The sequence below is a fragment of the Dipodomys ordii genome, unplaced genomic scaffold (assembly GCF_000151885.1).
Source record: "Dipodomys ordii isolate 6190 unplaced genomic scaffold, Dord_2.0 Scaffold62, whole genome shotgun sequence".
Taxonomy (NCBI): domain Eukaryota; kingdom Metazoa; phylum Chordata; class Mammalia; order Rodentia; family Heteromyidae; genus Dipodomys; species Dipodomys ordii.
In genome coordinates, this window is record NW_012267278.1 from 7887533 (window position 1) to 7899551 (window position 12019).

At 32.4% G+C, this 12019-nt stretch overlaps 1 protein-coding gene across 1 annotated transcript in view; it reads left to right on the forward strand.

Moving 5' to 3' along the window:
* The window catches only part of Ascc3 (activating signal cointegrator 1 complex subunit 3), a 233091-nt gene that overhangs the window by 102429 nt on the left and 118643 nt on the right, over positions 1 to 12019 (forward strand). The window contains exons 15-17 of the mRNA XM_013022420.1: positions 3575 to 3766; positions 4083 to 4307; positions 8693 to 8812. Coding sequence (XP_012877874.1) covers positions 3575 to 3766; positions 4083 to 4307; positions 8693 to 8812 — 537 coding nt within the window. The remainder of the gene's footprint in view (positions 1 to 3574; positions 3767 to 4082; positions 4308 to 8692; positions 8813 to 12019) is intronic.

Below are 12019 nucleotides of genomic sequence, written 5' to 3' on the forward strand. Positions count from 1 at the left end.
ATAGTATCCTTCTTTTTTCCCTCTCTTTCTCTCTACCTCTTTCTTTGAGAGACTAGGAAGAGTGGGGGGATTAGAGATCTAACCCAGGGCTTTATACATGCTTGGCAAGTGTTCTATACTGAGCTACTTCCCTCCCTCCCAGACCTATGTAACAGTTTTGATATGACAAAAAATAAAAGGTTAAAGATGAGTGCTTGTTATAAAGAAATAGCACAGGGTTATCTGGTTGTTGATGGTTTGTTTGATTTGTGGGGGAGGGTTGATATGTTTTCATTTCAGTATGAAGCATCTGTTTGATATCCTGGCAATAGTTTCAAACTTGATAAATATTTATAAATATTTAAAACCATAATATAAATAGTGAAAATAGTTAATTTTGTTATATGATAATTTAAGTCTATGGTTTTTGTGTATATCCCTTAAGCCTCATCCCAAAGATTGTAGTGTACTTATATTATGAACTAGACCAGACTAGAAATGTGATATTCAGATTCAAAGATAATTAAGAAAAATCAACAAGATTGTGGTCACAGTCACATATCTGTAAACAATACACAAAATAGAAATAAATGCCTGTTAAGTGCTTCTTAATTTCTCACAAAGACCATGTCTACACAAAATCTTGGTGTCCATAGCATCTGGTTGCATGTCAGCCTACCTCGTCACCACTGTATCAATACTCCTGATCCACTTGCTGACTTCAGACAAAATTCTTAAGGTAGTTATAAGCTTCCTGTCTTTAATTTCTTTCTGTGTCATTATCCCAGAAGGTCCATCCCCATATAAAATAATATTCCAATGTATGTGGTCCACAGAGGGCAACCATTTGAGCAATGTGAAATCACAGGACAGCTCTAGACAATAGTTTTTAGTTTGTTCTCTTATTGTCTCCAGGTGTCTACTCTTGAACATTAAAGAAGAAATATTAATTTGTAATTAATTTCTTAGCAAATATTCCATAATAGACTTTATGCTAAAGTTTTCTTGTATTCATAAAAGTTGCTTTAAGCAGACCAGCAGTATTGTATATGGTCTAAACAAATTAAGACAAACACAGTATGATCCAAATGCAGGCACTTGTTCAGTGTACTGAAAAATGATTTTACAGGCTGATTACAGTGTACAAAAGTAAAATAAGAATGCACTTTTTGAAACTTGAAGAAGACAATCATTAAGTATGTGTTTTTGTTGTGGATTCTAATAAGCTTGGAAGTGGCACTGTGGCTTGAGCAGTAGAGCTCTGGCCTTGAGATGAAGAGCGCAGAAACAGCACCGGAGCCCAGAGTTCAAGCCCCACAGCTGACAAAAAAAAAAAAAAAGTGACAACTATAATAAGCTCAAAATAAAAGCATTGCTATTTATCTGTTTGGCCACTAGATGGGGGAGTTTGCTAATCTATTATAGTTTTGTAATTGTACATTTCATGAAGTACTGTTTTCTTATAGCACTTTCTAGTTAGCTATTTTTAATTTAGTAATTTGAAGTTGTGACTTAAGCTATGCATTGGTGGCTCATACCTGTAATCCTAGCTAGTCAGGAGGCTGAGATCTGAGGATTGCAGTTTGAAGCCAGACTGGGAAGGAAAGTTAGTGAGACTCTTATCTCCAGTTAACAACCAAAAATGCGGAAGCGTAACTGTGGCTCAAGTGTTATAGTGCTAGTCTTAAGCACAAAAAGCTCAGGTACAGCATCCAGGCCCTGAGTTCAAATCCCAGGATTGGCATACAAAAAAAGTGTGTCATTCTGGCAATCTGGATTAGAACTCTAGTTTCTTGAAAATCTCATTCCTTGCCAATATAATATTTATTTTAAAAATGAATAAAAACTTTAAAAACTCTTAAATTGTTGAGGGTTTTCAGCAATAGATATATAGAAAGAGATAGAAAATAAAAGCTTTGACTACAGAAACATTTTATATGTTAATCTATAATATTTAATTTTGCAGAATTTTTTTCTAATATATAATAGGTACCAGCGAATTTTCAGTAAGATCTGCTATGACACTTAACACATATTGCAGATAAGTGTACCAAATCACATGTCTGCACTCAGGTAAAACCAAAGAACATATACCTGAACAAATGCATTTCATAAATAACTATATATATAAATATATATACATATATATGTATATATATATAATATATAATTATTTGTCTTTTACTATCCATTGGATTTACTTGTAATTTTAATACATATTCTAGTTATTACAAATGAGGGTAAACATACAGCCTATGTTTCTTTGGGTCTAGCTTCCTTTGCTTATTATAATTTTTCCAAGTCTTCCCATTTCCTTTTGAATGGGGTACTATTCTTTCTGATGGAAGCATAGAATTATATTGTGTGTATATAATTATGTAATATATAATTGTGTATATATAAACAGCACTGTAAGCATTCACACAGTGAGAACAAAGGAGGATATTATTAGGAGAGGATCACAGTGGCTCCAAAGCTATGTGCATATGACCATATAAAACAAAGCTATCAAAATTCCAAGAAATGGAAAAAAAACAAAAGGTTTTTATTGTACGGTTTGCAGTCTTTTTTCTTCCACACCCTCCCCCACTTGGTCTATTCCTTTTCATCACTGGTTTGTATTTTTATGCTTTGTCTTGTAGATAAGTTTATCTGATTTGGGTAGGGAAAGGGGAATCAAATAGTGGGACAAAGGGTAAACCAATTCAGCTGTGATACTCAGAAGACACTGTTAGAAATGATTTATACAACTTGGGAGGGAAGAGGGGCTTAGGAGGGGAAAAAGTGGAAGAAAATAAGAGAGAGGATAGCACTGTTGAAAAAGAACTATACTGATTACTTGACCTATGTAACTGTCATCCCTCTTTATATCACTTTTACAACAAAATTTAAATTAAAAAGAAAAGACATGATCAGTATGTTCCCATCAAAATCTCCATGAACACCACCTGAGGTGAAGAGTGTTGGCTCATTAGAATGAGGAAAGGCCAAAGAGAACCATAGGGTATCTCAGTAAAAACAAAAGGGAAAGTCTCCCAGTTAAATATTATAGTTGGTAGTGTGAAATTAGAGATGGTAAAATTAGGCCAATGTGTGAAATTAAAGATAGGGTTATTTTTTTATAGCCATTCCTCTTAAAGTCCTGACACACTAAGGGTGTTGGAGGTTTGGAAGAGATGGATGAGAATTGATTAAGATGGATTGTCTCATATGCTGACCTGTTGAATTAAACCCATCTGTTCAACTACTTAAAGATTTTTTTTAAAGTTTATGACACACATTTATGGTTATTTCTAGGGTAATATTTTTGGAAAGGTAAGAAGCAGGTAATATTGATTGATTGATTGATTGATTGATTGCAAGAAGGGGCAACTAAATGGAGAGAAGCTGTTCACTTTGATTCTAATTTTGCATCATGTTTTGTTATTGTCTACTTTTAGGATAGATAACAGAAAACTTTTAAATGTGTTTTATATAAAACATAAACTAAGAATCATATCTTAAAAATAACTATATTAATTTAACAGATATGTTAAATAATAATTATTTTTACATACTAAATAATACTTTTATGTTTTATTAATGCCTACTCTAGGTACAGAAGTCAAGAAATAAGCAAGTTCGAGAATTATTCCCAGATGGTTTTAGTATTCATCATGCAGGAATGCTTCGGCAGGACAGAAATTTAGTTGAAAACTTGTTTTCTAATGGGCATATAAAAGTCCTGGTCTGTACTGCCACGTTAGCCTGGGGTGTCAATCTTCCTGCTCATGCTGTTATTATTAAGGTAGGGGCTTACTTTCCTTTGCACATGGATTTGTGTGTGTGTTTTAAAAGAAACCACTGGATTGATTTCTTTAGAAAAATACTTTGGTATGGTTGGTTTCATTGACTTTAAATGTTATCTTTATGCAGGACCAGAATTATTTTCCTCAGTAAAAATCCAGTTTATATTGAGAAATTTAACTCTATCACAGATGATGAAGGGATTAGTTAAAGTACACTTTTGAGATCTTGCCATATTTGCCCAATTTCACTATTCAGCACTTCAGGATTATATTTGTGTGTATTTATGTAAATTTTATTAACTTTTTCTCATCTAGGGAACACAAATATATGCTGCAAAAAGAGGCTCCTTTGTTGACCTTGGAATTTTAGATGTCATGCAGATATTTGGCCGAGCTGGACGACCACAATTTGACAAATTTGGAGAAGGAATCATTATAACAACACATGATAAACTCAGCCATTACCTGACTTTGCTCACTCAACAAAACCCAATTGAGAGTCAGTTTCTGGAAAGCCTTGCAGATAACCTAAATGCAGAGGTAAGTTCTCATGAGTAAAAGGTCAAAATAGAATCATAAAATAAAATTTGAATTGGTTGCCGTTTTACAGCATTTAGGAATGCATTGTATTTCATGCATAAAAGAAACTGGTCTGTCATTATGGTTGGTTAATTCTCAGCAGGATAAATGTTGATGCGAAGACCAACAAGACCTCATCTCTTTAATGATATTTTTAATCTATGAGGTTTTGTTATAAACCAAAATCCAACCCAGATAATACAAATGAGGAAAACAGCAATAATGGTAATGAATATCTTTATTTCACTTTTATAAAGTTTTAAGTGAAGTCTTAAAGACTTACAAGGTTCATATAGCTCCTTTACAGTAAGTCATTTGAATATCTTAACTACATAAATTATGATTTCTTTTTTGTTTAATAATTTTTAATTGAGATTAAATGATTACATAAATTTCACAGCATTGTGGGATAGTGATACTTTAAAGTCACAAGTACATTTTAATCTTCACGAGGAGCATTGTCATTAAACTATGATTTCTTAAATTGGGCTAGAGTATAATTTGTGTATGTGTGTGTGTGTGTGTGTGTGTGTGTGTGTGTGACTTTAAGATTTAAATAACGTATCTCAGAAGCCAAGGTGGCATCTTAACTGGTTAAGAAAATAAACATTTTTGTAATTTAAAGTATATATATCATTCAAATGAAGTTTCATTGTTTTCATGACATTTTATTTATCATTCTGTATTTTACAACTTTCAAATCCTTTCGTTAATGTTGACTTAATTTTTGAAATTAAGTAGAATATAAACCTGAAGTAAGTATATATAATATTTACAATTATATCCTACTTACAGTATGCAAGTCCTATATCAAGTTACTTCTTTTTTTCTTTTTTCTTCTTTTTTTTCTTGCCAGTCATGAGGCCAGAACTCAGGGCCTGGGCGCAGTCCCTCAGCTCTTCAGCTCAAGGCTAGCACTCTATCATTTGAGCCACAGCGCCACTTCCAGCATTTTCTGCTTATGTGGTGCAGAGGAATTGAACCCAGGGCCTCATGCACACGAGGCAAGCACTCTTACCACTGAGCCACCTTCCCAGCCATATCAAGTACTTCTTAAACAGCTTATAGAGATTTCACTTATGTCTTTTTAGAGAACAACAACAAAAGGCACTCACAATGCACTTCTTCTGCTAACAAACACATAATCCAAAAGGGAAGACAAAGACACACAGATGCAGTACAGTGATTTTGGGAAATAATGTGTAATTTCTACAGAAGCATCCAGCAGAAGGATAAGATACATTTGGCTCCCCACTGTCAGGACAAGAAAGGTTACTCCCCAGCACAGGTCTGCCCTGAAAAGCTATTCCTCACTTCACTTGCCAAGTGCAAATTGTTGCATTCATAAAATAAGGATACTCTCCCTGGATTGTTCTGAAAATATCTGTGCCCAATTAGTGCAAAGCTATGGTATTGCATCACTTGCTGTGATATTTCCTCAGCTCATTCATCCTCACAGCCTACATTGAAATCTTAATTGGATAAATAAATGCTTTCCATATATCCCCTATAACAATTTTTATATAAATATACATAGCCATATACTTATTTGTACTACATACTTATGATTATAAATTTACTTAGTTTCTTTTTACAGGTTTTCAGCCACTTTATATACAACATAAATAAACAAGAAAACCTTAAGTTTGGATAGATGAGTTAGATATGAATTGATACTTTAGTTGTATTTCTAACTCGAATTGTGTTTCTAACTCATAAAATTTGGAGGATATTTTATATTCTTTAATACAGCATAAAGCCACTTTTGTGTCATGAGTTTTCTTTGAAACCATTTAAATACGCATTCCATGCTAGGCCCTATAGCTACTGGGTTCATACACATCATCTTAATTGGTTTCATGTTTCACTTCCATGACTAAGAGTCTTATTTAGGCCAGAGACCACTCTGGGATCATTATCATATACATTGGATTTTATGTGGTATGTAGACTTAGAGCTGACTTGCTATACGGTTATTGACAATAAATTTCACATATATCATGGAAAAAATACTTTTTTTTATAAAAGGTTCCTGTGTTAAGTAACCACTAGGTGACAGCAGATATTTACAATGAAATTTTGGGTTTTTTTGTCACTAGATGGCATTCAAGGATTAGTCTCAAAATAAATCATGCCATCATAAATTTACATTTATTTTTTCTGGATAATTTTCTCTCTTCAAGGATGATTAGAAGACTTTCATTACTTGATCTAATCTTTGGTACTGCTTCCTTCTTTCTTTTAATTCTATTCCTGGTAGCAGTGGGTAATATTTAACTTAGCCAACATTGATTTTGAAAATTAGAGCAAGTTGAATGAAGAGGCAAAGGGGGAAAGTGTAGACAAAAATCCAGTGTATATCTTAAAAAATTAAGAAGAGCGAAGGGAGGAATGGGTGAGAATATTGAACGAAGTGACATTGATCAAGATATATTGTATTCATGAACTGCTTTGTTAAATGGAAACTCCTTTGTACAACTACTTAAAGATAATAATAAAAATAAAATGAGCCAAAACTGTAGGGGAAAAAAACCTGTATTTAATTGGCTAATTGCTATGCAAAACTTAAAAAGTAGAACAACCTTACTTTATCCTTTAAATTCTTTTCTAACCTTTGAAACTGTGTGACATTATTTTTAAATAATGATGAAGTCAGAGAATACAGATCACTACAAAAATTACAGCATAAGATCGTAAGGGAATAAAGATCTAACATTTCATATACACATAACAATTTTTTTTCACATACTAGATTAGCACATAGGAAAAATTTAGATTTTTAGCTATTTTGTCAAACTATTTTCATATACCTAAACAGAATAGAAGTTGTTTAACTCTCCTGTCTATATATTTTTAGGAATTGTTACACAACTGCTAAATCGTCTCAAGTCTGATTCTTGCTGCTCTTCATTTTGTAGAAAATTTATTATATTTTAGTAAATTTACACATTTACTTCTATTTTGGATGGCTTACTCATTTGTAAATAAAACAAGTAGAAATTTAGGATTAAGTAGAATCTTGTGTCTTTTCTTAAACATTGGTCTTTTGTCTTTAAATAATAAATACTATAATACAATATAATGATAATTATATGTTGCTCTGTATCTTTAGTTTTTCACTGAGCTACATCCCGGCTGCTCTGTCTCATCTTAATTTTCACAGATGGATTATTGTTTGTTTTTATCTTCTCTTGGTTTGGTTTGGATATTTTGGGTTCTAGAGATTGAACCCAGGAGTTGAAACCATATTAAGCACAAACTCTACCACTGAGCTATAACCCCAGCTCATCTGCAGTTCACATATTTCATAATGTTAATTACATAAAACTTGAAATTTAGAGCAACTAAAGTAGCTATAAAGATTTTTATTTACTTTCATACTAGTATTTATGGCATTTTTCTTCCTTTTTTCTCCTTAAATTCAAACATCTTTTTTCTTTGCTAAAAACAGTGGACAATGCATTCTTCATTCGAGAGTCCAGGAAGAAAAATACATCTATCAGGTCTCACAAATTTGAATATATAAAGCAGGACAAACATGTTTACTGAAAGATATTTACTATTTTCTATAGATCCATTGGCTAATAAAGCACCTCATTAAAATTAATATTATTGTCCAATAATTCTTCTATTACACAGTTATCTATTACTATTTTAAATCATTATCCTTTTGTTTTATTTAATATATTACCAGGCTGCATGAAAATGCTATACTGAACTTTGCATTTCTTTTCCGGATTTAATCTAAGGAATCATCTAGTGCTTATCGTAGTTTAAATATACAAATACCTGATTACAATTGTTCTGTAGCAGGACTTTTTTAAGACATGTATAGTAACACATATAAATATCAGTAAAGTCTATCTTGTTTCTATATAGAAATATTGCATTTTTCATTGTATTTATACTATCAATCCTATAAATGTATCTTTAGAGGCAAAAGACAATGTATCTACTGGTATTTTGGCAATAACCAGGTATAGAATCAGACTAAAGAAGGGTAAAAATACTGATATTTTGTTAGCTTTATTCTAGTACACTTTAAGATTTTAAACTTTCAGTAAAATTAAATTAAATGAATGAAATGATAGAAAAACAAAAAAAACTGACATTCCAAGAATGTGCTTAAAGCTTTGTAGAATTAGACTTTATATAGGGAAAAATAATTAGGTACCATAATTTTTCAAAGTTCAGTTTTGAAAGATGGTATTTCTAAGATGTTATTTTCAGTTATGCAAGACAGAACTGATTTTAATTAGAGAAGTAAAAACTTGTGACAAAGTGATCTTTGCTGTAATGTTCATGTTTGCCTATAACACATTAATTTCTGTATTTCTGATTTGCAGATTGCTCTGGGAACAGTCACTAATGTGGAAGAGGCAGTGAAGTGGATAAGTTACACTTACCTCTATGTGCGGATGAGAGCAAATCCATTAGTATATGGCATCAGTCACAAAGCTTATCAGGTAGAAAACTCATTTATTAAAAGAAAAACAACTCAACCTATATTTTGGGTTTTGTAATCTTTTCGTGATGTGAAGATAAATATTTGCTACTGTTGCCTCATCTGAAAAGAGTTAGACACTGGGATGAAAAATAAAGATATTTAATCATGTTTAGAAAACACTAAGGAAAAATAAATTGGCCCCCTGTAATTATTTTACTTATTTAATCTCTTTTCCCATAGATACTAATAAGGTCATATGTATTTTATTATCCACATTTTCACATATATTTCTATTTAATATGCTTTGACTTTTTTAACTATGGTAAATACAATGTTAGAATAAACCAGATATTAAGAAAGAAACAAACAATTTTTGATTATAGTCTTAATGTTACATAAAATCTGTTATCAGGTCCTTTTTCATTCCTTATTTTGAAACTGAAGTAGGCATTAATGAGTTATTATCTTAACAGTTTAGAGGTTGAGATTAGTTTCAGGATTGAGTGCAGATGCATAGACTGAGAATTAGATCCACATGATCATCACTCTTTCTACAAACTTTGTAGTTGTTTTGGCCCATGTGGCTTACAGATTCTGTATGATCTGTCTTTCCTTTAGGTCTCTGCCTATATACTGTAAATGCTTCCTAATTACAGATAAAATCTGGTTTTGCCTTAATGAGAACACTATTTCACCACCAGCCTGTGGATAGTCTCTTGTGTTAGATCAAAATTATTGATACTAACTCAAAATTATAATTTTTTCCATTTAATGTTAACATATATGTTGTGTGTTATCAGAGCAATTGCCAATCTTTTTGTGGTTTCCTTTTTCCTTTTTCTAGCAGTAGATTTCACCATGGGAAAAATTTAAACCAATCAAAGCTTAGGGCTGAAAAAATAGAAATATCAGTTATAACTAGTTTTGAGGCTTATAACCTAAAATCATCACATTCATATAGATAGGGTTTAGCTACAATCTTCTCAATTGAAATCTTTGCTAGTCTTCAAATGGATATATTATTTTATAGCCCAAATAATCTGTTATGAAACATAGGTGCATGATATCCAATAACCTTACCTGTTTTAAAGTCTCATGTTGAATATACTCATTAAAAAAATATGGACATTGTGCTAGGAAGGTGGCTCAGTGGTAGAGCGCTTGCCTTGCATGCCTGAGGTCCTGGGTTCGATTCCTCAGCACCACATAAGCAAAAGGAAAAAAGCCAGAAGTGGCTCTGTGGCTCAAGTGGTAGAACTCTAGCCTTGAGCTGAAGAGCTGAGAGACAGCGCCCAGGCCCAGAGTTCAGGCCCCCAACCGGACCCCCCCCCAAAAAAATATATATATATATGGATATTGTTAGTAAAAAAATATTCTCAAAGGGTTACAGAAAAATAAAATACAACATATGTTTTCATGTACTCAGTCATCTAAATCTTGGAATAAAATAAACATCATATTACTGTTTAACATTAGGTTATTCTCAGGAGTCAATTTTATGTAGCTCAACGGTACAGAGAAAGTGTTTTGTGCTATTTCCCAATATAAAGTGATTTATTTTTCTTTTAGTGTACATAGATTTACTACCTTTACAATTGAGAATATTTGTTTTTCTATCTTTCTGTCTATTGATCTGTTGATCTTGAGAAAGGCTCTTCCCATGCAGCGCAGGCTAATCTTAAACAAAATCTTCCTGCTTCAGCCTCTCAAGTGCCGAGATTATGGATGTGCCTTCGATGTCCAAACAAAACTGTTTGGATTTTATCAATTTATCAAAAGTCTTATGAATGAACACAGATCCAGTACTTTAACATTAATAGGTTTGTAATTTATAATTTTAAAAAATGTTTTTCAAAACAAAACCTGATACAAACAGGGTATCACATAAATATTTTTAAGTTTATATTTGTTGATATTATTCTCAAAGTCACATTTCTGATTTTTCAAATATTTTAGCTTTTATAAAATAAATGACAAAATGTGTTAACAATAGATTTCTAAAGTGTTTTGTGTTTTATTTACTCATCATCAAAGGACCTATTTTATCTATTTTACCATATTGCTCATAACTAGAAATTAGTCTTAAAGATTTGGCACATGTATACTCATGGGAGTATATGTCTGTACATAATATTTTTACATACACATAGTTCATGGCAACAAGAATATTTATTATAAGTTATATGAAGAATTATAATTTCTTATTAGAAATAGATTAATACAAATAATAGTTTAAAAATTATACAAAACTTCATTAACAACTTCATCTTACTTTTTATTTCTAGTTTTATTGTAGGAAAAATTTATTTTTTCAGTAGCAATTATGAAAGTATTAGAACAATAGAATTATTCTTTGAAATGGATATCTTTGTATTTCTTGTATGCATCTTGAGTTGTGAGGAAAAAACCTTGTTGACATCACTTCTACAATTGCCTAATAAAATATGAGTGTAGTTTAATTATTTAAAATCCTTGTTTAGTTTAACAGCGTGTTTCTTTCTTTTTCTCTCCCTTTCTCTCCATCTTCCTCTCTGCCTCTTTCTGTTCCTCTATGGTACTGGAACTTTGAACTTAGGGCTTTGAATTTACTTGGCACCTGAGCCATACTTTCAGCCCAACTTTTTACTGATTATTTTAGAGTAGGAATCTGGCAGATTTTCTACCATGTTGGCCTTGAGCTACCATAGCCCAGCTGATATTTTTTTCTTGTATCTGATTTCCAATACTTACAATTTGAAATATTATAAGTCCATATGAGAATTTCATAATTAAAAGTATTGGTAGCCAGGTGCCAGTGGCTTACGCCGTAATGCTAGCTACTCAAGAGGCTGAGATCTGAGGATCACGGTTCAAAGCTAGCCTGGGCAGGAAAGTCCGTCTTATCTCCAATAAACCACTAGAAAACCAGAAGTGGCACTGTGGCTCAGGCGGTAGAGTGCTCACCTTGAGCTGAAGAGCTGAGGGACAGCACCCAGGCCCAGAGTTCAAGCCCCACGACCGACAAAAAGAAAAAGAGAGATCATTGGTATCTGAAGACAATGTGAAATTGGTAATTTAGTGAATTTTTCAGATGCTCTTTTTTTTAAATTTTATATTATTTGTGAACATACTGTACAGAGGGGTTACTATTGCATGGGCAGGATAATGCGTACATTTCTTACCAAGCATTGCATCCTCCTCCTTTGTTTACCCTTCACATCCCTTCCCAGCCTCCCCCTCCCCCCCA